The following is a 13,173-nucleotide window of genomic DNA, read 5'->3' on the forward strand; positions in this document are numbered from 1 at the left end:
CAATGTAAGAACAATGATTTCAAGCATCACCCTCCTTTTAACATGTCAAGTCTGCCATTCTAACCCAATCAGCCTGACATAATGATCTCCAGCCTTGTGCTCGTCAACATTCTCACCTGAGTTAACAAGACGATTACTGAAATGATCTCAGCAGGTCCTTTAATGACAGCAATGAAATGCAGTGGAAAGGTTTTTTTGGGATTAAGTTAATTTTCATGGCAAAGAAGGACTATACAATTCATCTGATCACTCTTCATAACATTCTGGAGTATATGCAAATTACGATTATAAAACTTAAGCAGCAACTTTTCCAATTTCCAATATTTATGTAATTCTCAAAACTTTTGGCCACGACTGTATATAAATACGAACTGGCTTCAATTAACAGAAGTAGATACTGTTAACATACAGGATTGAATGTTAAATGGCCTTCCATGTGTCTAGCGCCTGCAATCGTTAATATGCTCACATAGCGCCCCTCTGGTCGCAGGGAGAATTAGTTTACTCTGACAGGCATTGTAAGGAAAAAACAAAAGGGTATAAGACTATTTTAGGGGTCTTGAACATATCAGAAGAGTTATTCAACAAACGGTTTTCTACATGCATGAACATTTAAAGTGTTTCCCCTTAGTGCTTGAGCTTGAAACCGGTTACCTTTTTTTTTTTTACATTTTGGTAATATAGGTTAGATCTGGACTTTTTAACAATCTTCACATGAAACCCATTATGATCATTATGAGTCATCTTGATTGACAAACCTTAACATCTTCCCTTACAGTTGCAAAATAAATGTAGAATGGCCAAAAGAAATAGACTAACAAAATTAAACTTTTTACATACATACTACCTTACAACAGGGTAATAATAAAAAATAAACCAGACACCATTTAGAATGTTAAACAAAATCATGTTTTATTTGTGAGGTACATCTCACTTCTGGCTTGACTCGGACTTGGATGTGGAGGCTCTCAGAGAGGAGAGACGGCGTCTCTTGGCAACCTTTTCTTGACGTTTCTCTTTAGCCTCCTATAAAAAGAACATTGACAGTCAGCTTTTACAACACAACACAACATGTGCTTTTTCAGTAATAAAGATTCAATTGAGGCATTTCTTTTTCAGAAGTCAATATAACTATTCACATAGATTAAACGGTAGGAAGACACATCAATTAGACTTTTCACTAAACAAAAACAGCAGCCACGTACCTTCATCCTCTTGGCCAGCAGTTTGGTGTATTCTGCAGCCTCCTCCTTGTTCTTCAGTGTGCGCTGCTTCTTGAGAGCAACGCGTCTGCGCTTGTGCTGCAGCACACGGGGCGTAACCAAGCGCTGAATCTTAGGGGCCTTAGTCCTGGGCTTCTTACCTGTCAGAAAGAGCATGGTCAGTCTCTGGATACATTTAAACCCCTTAAGGTCCATAGCTTTAGATATGAACTAGATGCAGGAAAACTAATCAAGCTGACATGATATTGAACACAAGGTGAGAAGACACTTGTGACCATACAAACAGCAGAACCTAGCCACCATATTAACCCCTATAAGCCCCGAGGGCAATTTTGCCTCACTGAAGTTGATGCTTTTTCTGAGTGACATACACTAAAATAATGACTCAAAAACTGTAGCAAGAGGATTCAAAAGGTTGGTATTGTGGAAGAATATTTCATTTGGACATTCTCCTGCTGAGAAATGGCTAATAAAAGTCTTTTTATCCAAAATGTTAAAAAAAATTGTAACAAAACAAGCTTCTTTGTTTAGCTCTTGACTCCCTGAGGGCATTTTAATACTTTTTCACATAAAGAATGACTCCAAGACAGTAGCAAGGGTAGTCAAAAGGTAGGTACTGTTTGATAGAAATCTTTCTGTATTTTTTTTTCTAAATTAAATGTTGAGAAATGGGTGATATATATATATATATATATATATAAAGTGAGGTCAAGGGAAATTTTTCATAATCTTATTTGAAATTCAATATCTACTGAAAATAATTATTTCTTTTTTTTTTTTGGTTATGTTCCCCAACATATGTGCTGTATGAGAATTACATTTTGTGGCGATATCATGAAGTAATCAAAAGTTACAGCATTTGGAACCAAAGTAGCCCTTCTCTTAGCCTTTTAGACAGTTTTAAAACTGTTGTTTTGAATTTGAAGTAATGCCTCACTCAAGCCAAAACCCCAAACAATTATACTTGTTTTATTTTACTCGATGGGACATTTCAAATCACATATGTGACCCTGGACCACAAAACCAATCTTAAGTGTAAATTTTTCAGCATAAAAGAAAGATTTATAATTTATGTTTTTTTTTGCTATTGCTAAAAATATACCCCAGTGACTTAAGACTGGTTTTGTGGTCCAGGGTCACATATGACTATTTGAGCTATATGATGTTTCTGTCAGTGCATGGCACAAATTTTTTTTCATAAATTATGGAGAAATTTTTTTTTTATCCACATAACTCAGCACAATTTTGGAGTTAATCAAAGCGGCTACATGCATAGTAAAGCTTAGACTCTAAGCTTTCAAATGATACATTTTTTTATCATGGCAGTGGTTTGAAAAATATCTGTAATTTTTAGATAATTCGGTTTAAAGGGGCTGCTAAGCATTTGTTAAGAGTTTATCAAAATAACATTCATTAAAAAACTCTGAGATTATAAGCTTTAAAAGGATGTTATGAATCGTTTCTTGCGGGCTTAAAGGGATGAGAATCTGGTAGGAAATCATGTTAGGTACCCAAATATTTATGCACAACAAATCTAAAAAGCCTGCATTTCCAAACAAACATCACTCTAGAATGTTTTCCCTCCAGCTTGTTTATTAATAAATAGTAAGTCCAGCATCACAAAGATTTAACGAATAAATTTTGACACCTTTTAATGCATGTAAGAACCTATACCAGTTCTGTAAACAATGCACTGCAGAAGGTTCAACAGAGCAATTCAATACAACCAGCTGCACATAATACGAATGGGGTTGTTATCCAGTTAGCAGCTCCACTGCTGCTGGCACCCCTCTCAATCTCATGACGCAATATTTACATCACATTATGAGAACTACTAAGCATAAGCAGTAATACCTTCTTTAGTGACGGGTCTCCTGACCACATACTGCCTGACATCATCCTCTTTGGAAAGGTTGAAGAGCTTGCGGATCCTGCTAGCCCTCTTGGGTCCCAGGCGGCGAGGGACAGTGCTATCAGTCAGCCCAGGAATGTCCTTCTCACCTGAAGGAGAGGAACATCTATCAAACAGATGCTATGGAACAGGCCATTCAAGGTGCATACATTCAAGATCAGCTTAACTGTTTCCATCACATCACACTTGCATAGAGTACCTGTTCCCATTTACAAACAAAATGCAAAGCAATAGTTTTGGCAGAGCAATGCAGTACAACCTGCCACTAAGAACATGATCAGGTCGTTATCCGTTAGCAGCTCCACTGTTGCTGTAGGCACCACACTGTCCCCCCTTTGAGGTTACCATCAAACCAAAAGGGTCTGCTGGTGTGCCGTCTATGAATCCGAAGTTCATTTGCACTATTAATGAAGTGTCTCTTAATATGAAAATTCTGCCATTGCTCATCCCAGTTTCAGATTCCATTGACTTCATTTATATTTTTTGACCATACAATAAGTGTTAATGGGACTGGAAGCTGTTTGGCAACCTAAATTTTGCAAAAAAATTGCCTTTTGTGTTGTGCAAAAATCAGTCAGTCACAGAGGCTCAAGGCTTGATGGAATTTTAATTTGTGTTAAATTTAATATGGCATCTATCCCTTTAAAACAATGGTGGATCCACAACCTACATATTCAATTAAAACTTCTAACTATACTCACCCTTCCTGATAATGACCAAGTTGAGAACGCTGAGGTTGGCATCAACGATGCAGCCGCGGACAGACTTGCGTTTACGCTCACCAGTACGGCGAGGGCGGTAACAGGAGTGACCCTTGCTGAGGAGGAGACGCACACGTCCTTGGGTCAACACACCCTGCTTCATTGGGAAGCCTTGTTTGTCATTGCCTCCGCTGATGCGCACAACATAGCCCTACAAGATAAACACAGTTGTGCCAATTTTAATGTCAGTTTGAAGTTTACAAGTACAGCATAGTGAATATTGCAGTTGTCAAGTCCACTTAAATGTGGAATACACTTCACGACTTTTGTCCCAAATTGTACTCTGGAGGAGTCAGTTATAGCTGTCTTATGTCAAAAGCAGTTGCAGAGTTTTTTTGGCAGAGTTCACAGATTTTACAGAAAATCAAGAAGTGTATAATGAGCACAGAGCTTCAGACTATGATTCCATTTATTTAGAGGACATTAAACAAGCTTGATATTTTGAGCCGTTTTAAGGCCAGTCACTACACTACTTTTCTCCAGATATCTTCAGAACAGTCTGGACGAAAGTCTGAGGCAGTCTGCAGATTTGAGACAGTCCAAGTTGACAGATTTAACAGAGAGAGCGTGAAATAAACTTTAACTAGAAGCCCCAATTAAATGGAACAAATTTGGACACCTTTGCATAAAGCACCTATCCCAATTCTCTAAACAATACACTGAAGTATGACAGAGCCATGCAATACAACCAGCCACTAAGATCATGAACAGCTTGTTATCCGGATTGCAGCTCTACTGTTGCTTTTGGCACCACACTGTCCCTCCTTTTAAGCTACTGATCAGCCAAAAAGGAACTGCTAGTGTGCCACAAAAATGAATAAAGCTCATTTGGCAACCAATCAAAGTTGACAGATTTCACAGTAAACTGCATAGTGTTTAAAGGCACAGATTTTTTTTTTTTTTGCTTCAGACTATGATTCCATCTAATTAGAGGATAGCAAGCCAAGCATGTTTGGCATTTTCAGTCGATTTTAAAATTTACTTTTCATTCATCATGTTAATGCATGAATTTGGAATGACTTTCCAGCTGTTTAACACGCAGGGCACTTCCGGTCGAATAGTACAAATCTCTGAAGTGACGAGATACACACAAAATGTGCAAAGCGGTGGGTTGTGAGGACTGGAACTGAGAACCACTGGTTTAGTGCGTGACATCCAGCATTTCTTCTGTAAACATTTTCAAAGTTAGCAAGACTATGATGCCTAGTGTTTAAAATCCATTCAGATTTGAAAAGTCCTATAGTGTATTTCAATATATTCGGTCTTAAACTGAAGACACTGGTCAAGGGGAACCCTTGTAATCAAGACTTAATGAAATGTAAGACTTTTCTGCTTTATTGGAAATGCACACACAAAAGTCGGGATGGTTTAAGTTGTAATGACTCACCTTCCACTCATCACCCAGAGAGTCTGCTGCTACCTCTGTGGCCATGCGCTTCTCATAGAAGATCCTCAGTTTGCGCTCATCATCAACTTCTATCAGCTTCTGGCAGCCAGTGGCTGGGAACGAGATATTGAGCTAGTCGAACAAGTAAAAAAAGAAACAAGACAAGATTATTAGACTGTGTGCTGCAGTTATAACTATAACCATGAGGTCTTCATCCGACACGTCTCTGCTAACGATAGCTAAACAGCGCTAATGCGACAGGAGTAGATGATAGTTTGACACTCGATACCAATCTGCTAGAACGTGTCCTAACGATGTCATTACAGCTACAACAATTGCTACTAAATTGACTTATTAAACGTAGCTCGCAACAATTTCAGTTTTCTAATGTGCTCACTGCACGTCTATTGCGGGCGCTGCCATGTTGCCGCACTTCCACCGCTGTACTGCTAACATAACAAAATCAACATCCATCCTTCATACTGTCTGGGCCGATCTCGATTATCAGAAGTCCATCGGATTGTTTTGAGACTGAGAAATTGAACTCATTCGATATTTCCAGCACACTGTGAACTATAAAACTTGTAAAATCACTTTTTCAGTCCCCATACCTTCATTATGGAGGACTTTCTCGCCCTGAGTCCACCACCGAAAAGAGACCGGATATCCGACTCCTAGTCTCACATAGACTTCCAGGTTATCGCGAGAATATGTTTTGTCGTTTGAAACAGCACGCGCACAGAACAGTTTTAGAGCAAAATAGTGTTTGTACACTTGAATATATGAGCTACATGACATAACTATGAATGTATAAATATTTTATTAATAAAAAATAGAAACATAGAAGATGTTAACGGGCATGTTAGTAAGTTATTGATGCTGACATAAAAGTAATGCATTACTGTTTCAATATTAAAATGATTTTATTACGTTAAAATGCTAAATAATTTTATTAGTTAACTTTATAAGGCAAAATACACCTTTTAGATAATTAATCATTGCGTAAATAACCCTTTTTTATCGCAATTATAGCATTATATCTGTCAGAGGTAACACCTGTATTTGTTCCCATGAAATGTTTACACTTCTATATATATATATATATATATATATATATATATATATATATATATATATATATGAACGAACTCAAGTTATATATTTTTTTTTCATTTCCAGTGCTCAGATTCAACGGTTTATGACATGCACAACCAATGTACAAATATGTTTACATCAAATATTTACTATTCAACAGCAACCAGAAATAACAATGTAGCAAAGACACTTCATACACATTTTTTTTAAAATTGGTTTTATTTATTTACATTTAGTTTTTCTTTTGTTCCAGCTATGAAAGTAACTTAACGTATTCACCCAGTGCATGCACAATGACTAGAGCAAAGTAAAAGTCAATAAATGTCATAATTAATTATTATATTATCGCTTTTAAGGGTACTGCTGAACGCTTGGGTCAACCAGCACGGGACCGGTTTGATGTGAATGTTGTCCTTCTTTTATTTTGCATTGACAGTCCTCTATTATTTTCACAACTTTTATCATTTCTGTGTTGTCAGTGCATTTCAGTTTCACAGTCTTGGAAGTGATGATAACCGGTGAGCAGACAGAACAAGAAAGTGAGCCTCCTTCATCCCCACGAGAGGGCGCCGTGTAACATTTCCCGAAACACACGTTGTTCTGGAGCTCCAACGTTTCACAGTTTTCATGGAAGATCCTCTGTGAAATACAAAATACTGTTTTACATTTACAAAATAAAACATTGTTTGTGCAGTATAAAAAAAATCCATAAAGTAAGATTGAAATCCCCTGCCCACAGACAGTGGCTACCTGCGAGAAAGTGAGCGCGCGACACTTCTCTTGACGGACCTCGACGTTATTAATCGGCAGCACGAATCTGTAGTCTGATTTCCCACGAAACATGAACTGATTCCAGAATCCTTTCGCGTTCGTAGAGGATGACCTGTGAGCTAAATTCACGGCTGGTCTGGAGATGTTACCATTGTTCTGAAAGCCTGTATGCAAAAGTTCGTTTACATTTTCTTGAGTCAGATTTCCCAACCTCCCCGGCCTTCTCGAAAGTCCAATCCTGCTGACCCCCTTTGGATCTGGTTTTGGAATTTCACGAGATCCACTAGTGGGATGCGACTCAAACCTTTTAGCAAAACGTGAATGAAAGAATATTCCGAATACATGCATTTGTAAGGTAACAAATAAAATAATAAACTGAGCGCAGCGCATGTTCTCAACACGGAGGGTCGCAGGACAAATGCGAGGTCAGGGCAAGCGGCGTTTGCTTAATCAGGTGTGAAACCAAATGTTACAGACACCTTCGCAGACATCAAAGACACAAGACCCGAGATAGGCCTACTGGACATATTGCGTTATATTAGTCTTTAGTTCTTTTAAAGTAGGGCACTTATTGGCATGCATGTTTCGCAAAAAAATTAAATAAATAAAAATACAATAAAAAATATTACCAGCACCAATAGCCTACACAAACTGACATAAATAAAAATAAATATGCCAGTAGCCTACTGTTAAAAACAGCCTAATAAAAAGTCAATTTACAATTCAAATGAAACCCATAATAAAATAAATGAATGCTCCACAACATAAAGGTCTTAAATATTCTAGTTTTTATGTGAAGTTTGAGTTCTCTTACGAGAGTTCTCTCGTACTGCGTCTTAGCTAAGACACTACGGGAAAAATCTCTTTTCACGAAATACTGAAGCAAAAAATTATCCTTAATTTTGAATTTTTGTAAAGTGCATTTGCAGCAGTACACAGCCATAGGCGAGACGGCTCGCTCGCTCATTGGCTGCTCTGCGGCAAGTGCACAGCCTATCGAGCGCAGGATGATGCCATATCAGACCATTAAGGGCGCCTCGTGCCCTTCATGCCACTTCCCGCCGAAACGGGTGTGGCCCAACCTTAGAAAAGGAGCTCGAAAAGGCTGACTCACCTGATTTTTCATCTCTTCAGCGAAGCTCACGCATCGCTGGATCACGAAGGAAGCAAGCGCCCTCTGATAGGCATCTCAGCGGGACGAGCCACTTCTGAAGCTGCTGGCCTTCGCCGCCTTCCACTGCTGTTTCTGCTGCGCTCTCCGGCGCACATATCCTTTCAATTCTGTTATATCCAACTGTTCTTTATGCGTGTGTGTGTGTTCGCCCTGCGACACACACTCGTAAAAGAGCTTGCGTCTTTTTTAAGATGCCTTCCTGCGGCTCGTCAGAGCCCCACTCAGCGAGGGAGACCGGTTCGTCATCTGTGTCTCCTGCCTGGGTGAAGATCATGCAGCGCTCGCGCTCATTGACGGCGGATGCCTGTCTGAGGACTCGCTTGGCCTTTTTCTCTGAGCCTGCATTCTCCGCTGCGCTGAGGCGCCGTAAAAGCGCCGCTTCCAGCGGATTCCGGAACTGTCTTCAGCTCAACCGAGCTCGCCGGTTCTCCCTAGAGGACACGCGCTCTCTGCTAGCTTCGGGCAGTGAGGGCTGGGCGAGCTCCGAGGATCTCGCGCCTTCTGCTCAGAAGCCCAGCAAACGAGCTGACATCGAGAAGGAGCCGAGGCGAGTGCTCACGCTGGCCGCGACGAGTCTCGGCCTCGAGTGGTCTGCACCGGCGCCCCTCCTCTCGTTCCCGGCTGGATGGTAGTTTCCTTTCGGATGAGCGTACTTCTCAAAGCCCGCCTCATTTCTTCCTGAGCTTCACGAAGAGGTGGCGAAGGCTTGGAACGCTCCATATTCAGTGCGAACTCGTTCGTCTGTCTCACTAGCATTCTCCACACTGGATGATGCTAAAAACAGGAACTACCAGTCACTTCCGCCGGTGGAACAGGCGATAGCGACGCACCTTTGTCCGCCCTCTGCTGGACGGCGGACGAAAGCGGTGTTGCCATCTAAAGCCTGCTGCATGACGTCACCTCTGCTCGCGCGAATCTTTTCTGCTGCTGAAGAGGCTGCGTCTGCACCACACACGATAGCTGCTTCATCGAAGCGCCGCTTGCCTGCACACAAAAGCCGTTATCACAACAGCTTCAGCAACGCAGCTCGAGACCCCCGTTCTCGCTCTACCGGCCGTCGCCCCGCGCCGCGGGGACCGCGGCAGAGGATTACGGTGAGGCCGGGAGCCCCGAAGCCGTCCTAGGAAAGCGCCAGTGTACGAGTCGCCGCGGCCGAACTCTCACCTAAGCGCGCCGCTGTTTCAGTTCCAGGGATTGTGACTGTTTCAGCGTCTTTTGCAATGTGCAAGCCTGTGCGGTTGCCCGCTTGCCTGCACACAAAAACCGTTATCACGGCTACCCAGATATTTCTCGAAAGAGGTGTAATTTCTGGTGTCCCGGCCACGGCCGATAGTGCTATAAATGTAGTGACGATGCCCACTGCTCAGTGCCCATCTCCACATATAAGCACAGCCCTTCACACAGGGCTCGCGCCCATAAAAGCGACTCAGACGATCGCGCGCACTGCATAGTAAACGTGCCCACTCGGTTAGGCATAGTAACTGTAACATAGTAACTCGAGATGGGCATAGTAACTGCCCATCTCCACATGTAAGCACAGCCCTGCACACAGGGCTCGTGCCTATAAGATCGACTCAGATCGGTCACGTGCTCCACATAGTAAACGTGGCCACTCCTCAGTGCCCACAAACACTATGTCACACACGGCGCGTGGTTTCTGTAAAAACGAAACCCGTGCACGTACGCTCTGCCCAGGCAGACAGCGAGTCGAAAGCAGTAAATGTGCACACTGGCAGCCCACAGTTACTCGCAGACATCACGAGTCCCACGGGACCTGCTCAGCACTCCCTCAATCGGTTAAGCGCCGGGACGGGGTCGAGGAGGAGCGATCTGCCCGCTGTGATCAGCGCGCTCCCCGCCTCAAATGCCACAGGCGTAACGCCCATGTTACAGCACACCGAAGCGTCGCCGTTGCCCAGTCAACAGAGCGCGCTTCGCATCCAGCCCTTAGCCATTCATGCAGATGAGCGGATGCAGATCTGAAGGACGCGTATTTTCAAATACAGATAGCGTCAAGTCACAGGCGATATTTGAGATTCGCCTTCGAGGGCCAGGCATACCAGTTTACAGTCCTGCCGTTCGGCGTGTCCGTAGCTCCTCGTACGTTTACGAGGTGCATGGACGCAGCGCTCGCTCCTCTCAGACTCAGAGGCATGCGAGTGCTGAACTATTTGGACGACTGGCTGATTCGGGCTCAATCACGAGCGGAGCTCGTGGAGCACAGGGCCGTTTTACTCGATCACCTCGAGAAACTCGGTCTCAGTGTCAACTGGACGAAGAGTTCACTGAACCCCAGTCAGACGATACTGTTTTTGGGTTTAGCTCTGGACTCACGTTCCATGACGGCGCGGCTGTCACCACAGCGCGCGTTGGACATTAAGCGCGCGGCGAGTTCTCTCCGCTGCGGCGCGACCGTTTCGCTCAGAGAATGTCAGAAGATGCTGGGTTTCATGGCCTCAGCATCTCCGGTTCTGCAGTTGGGCCTGCTCCGCATGCGCCCCCTGCAGTTCTGGCTGATAGCGCGTGTATCTGGTCGACTGCGTCTCAAGGTCAATCAGGGCTGCGTTACAGCCTTGAAACCCTTGACAGCAAACGACTGGTACCAATCAGGTGTATTCCACTTCCTCGAAAGTGAAGATGGTGTCGACGGACGCCTCCACTTCGGGATGGGGAGCGCTGCTCGAGGGCAGACCGTCCTTTGGCCTGTGGTCAGAGCCTTTTCCCGTAGCGTCTTAGCTAAGACGCAGTACTCGTTCCCTCTTCTAGAGAGAACCGAGGTTACGTTAGTAACCGAGTACGTTTTCATTTCAGCACAGACATCACACATAACTGCAATTAATTATATATATATAACATAACCAATGTGCAGAACCCCGCTCAGCGAAGGAGATCGTCACGTCATCTGCGTCTCCTGTCTGGGTGAAGACCATGCAGCGCTCGCGCTCGCTGATGGCGGATGTCCTCATTGCGAGTTGATGCCTATGGTGACTCTGAGGACTCGCCTGGCATCCTTCTCGAAGCCTGCATCATCCGCGGCGCCTACCAGAACCGCCTCCAGCTTGGCCGAGCTCGCCGGTTCCCTCCGCTTCGCCGGTCTCCCCTGCATCGCTTCCCGATGCTCAGCGTCCGCTGCTTGCCGACGCGTCATCGGAGGAAGTGGATCTCAGGCCCACGTCGGAGGAAGAAGACACGTGCTCTCTGCTTGCTTCGGGCAGTGAGGGTTGGGCGAGCTCCGTGGATCTCGCGCCCGCTGCTCAGAGGCCTAGCAGACGGGGGGATATCGATAAGGAGCTGATGCGTGTACTCTCATTGGCCACGGCGAACCTCGGCCTCGAGTGGTCTGCACCAGCGCCCCCTTCACGTTCCCGGCTGGATGGTAGCTATCTTCCGGATGAGCGCTCTTCCTCAAGCTCAAAACACGCCCCTTTTCTTCCTGAGCTTCACGAAGAAGTGGCGAAGGCTTGGGACGCTCCATTCTCGGCGAGAATCCGCTCATCTGTTTCGTCAGCATTCTCCACACTGGACAGTGCTAAGAACAGAGGCTACCTGTCACTTCCGCCGGTGGAACAGGCTATAGCAGCGCACCTTTGCCCGCCCTCTGCTGGACGGCGGACTAAGGCGACGTTGCCATCCAAAGCCTGCCGCATGACGTCATCGCTGCTCGCACGGATATTCTCTGCTGCTGGGCAGGCTGCGTCTGCGTTACACACCATGGCGACGCTACAGATTTTCCAGGGCGATCTTCTCCGCAAGCTGGATGAGATGGGACCTGAAGCGATCTGTCTCGCGGATCTGAGGAGTGCTTCGGATCTCTCCCTCCGCGCTACTAAGTCCGCTGCACAGGCCATGGGATGGGTTATGGCTTCCGTTACGGTGGCTGAGAGGCATTTGTGGCTGACGCTTTCTGACATCAAGGAGTCTGAGTGTGCTGCGTTTCTTGACGCTCCGCTAACTCCTGCCGGCCTCTTCTTGCCGAAGCGCTCCAGTTCTGCAGCTAGCCGCTCTAGACCGGCCCCACAGAGCTCTCAGTCACGCCCACCGCCTCCTGCTGCGCCATCACGACAGCGTCAGCAACGCAGCTCGGGACACCGTTCTCGCTCTTCGAGCCGTCGCCCCGCGCCGCGGGAGCCGCGGCAGAGGATTGCGGTGAAGCCAGAAGCCCCGAAAGCATCCTAGCACTGCTGGGAAAGCGCCGGTGTTCGAGTTCCGCTGCGGCCGAGCTCTCACCCAAGCGCGCCGCTGTTGCAGTTCCAAGAGTTGCGACTGCCTCAGTGTCTTCTGCAATGCGCAAGCCTGCACGAGTGCCCGCTTGCCTGCACACAAAAGCCGTTATCACGGCTACCCAGATGTTTCACAAAAACAGTGTTTTTTCTGGTGTTCCGGCCACGGCCGATGGTGCTATAAATGTTGTGACGATGCCCACTCCTCAGTGCCCATCTCCACATGTAAGCACAGCCCTACACACAGGGCCTGCGCTCATAATGTCGACTCAAGTCGGTCGCGCACACTACATAGTAAACGTGCCCACCCCTCAGTGCCCACCATTACTATGTCACACGCGTCATGTGGTTTCTGTAAAAACGAACCCGTGCACGCTCGTCCGGCCACGGCCGATGGTGCTTTAAATGCAGTGACGATGCCCACTACCCAGTGCCCATCCCCGCATGTAAGCACAGCCCTACACATAGGGCTGACGCACATAAGATCGACACAGATCGGTCGAGCGCGCCGCATAGTAAACGTGCCCACTTCCCAGTGCCCACATACACTATGTCACTTACGGCGCGGGGCTTCTGTAAAAACGAGGCCCGTGCACGTACATTCTGCACAGGCAGACGGCGAGTTGGAAG

The 13,173-nt window shown here is 45.4% G+C and overlaps 1 protein-coding gene across 1 annotated transcript; it reads right to left on the reverse strand.

Annotated features, from left to right (window-relative positions):
- Positions 1 to 886: 886 nt before the first annotated feature.
- On the reverse strand, positions 887 to 6,023 carry LOC132142631 (small ribosomal subunit protein eS6-like). Its single transcript, XM_059552635.1, has 6 exons — positions 5,895 to 6,023; positions 5,284 to 5,415; positions 3,837 to 4,047; positions 3,078 to 3,224; positions 1,206 to 1,363; positions 887 to 1,026 (listed from the first exon to the last, which is right to left on the reverse strand). The coding sequence occupies exons 1-6, from the start codon at positions 5,898 to 5,900 to the stop codon at positions 931 to 933; spliced, it is 750 nt and encodes a 249-aa protein (XP_059408618.1). The 5' UTR covers positions 5,901 to 6,023; the 3' UTR covers positions 887 to 930.
- Positions 6,024 to 13,173: the final 7,150 nt, after the last annotated feature.

Source organism: Carassius carassius, chromosome 6 (assembly GCF_963082965.1).
Source record: "Carassius carassius chromosome 6, fCarCar2.1, whole genome shotgun sequence".
In the NCBI taxonomy this organism is placed as follows: Eukaryota; Metazoa; Chordata; class Actinopteri; order Cypriniformes; family Cyprinidae; genus Carassius; species Carassius carassius.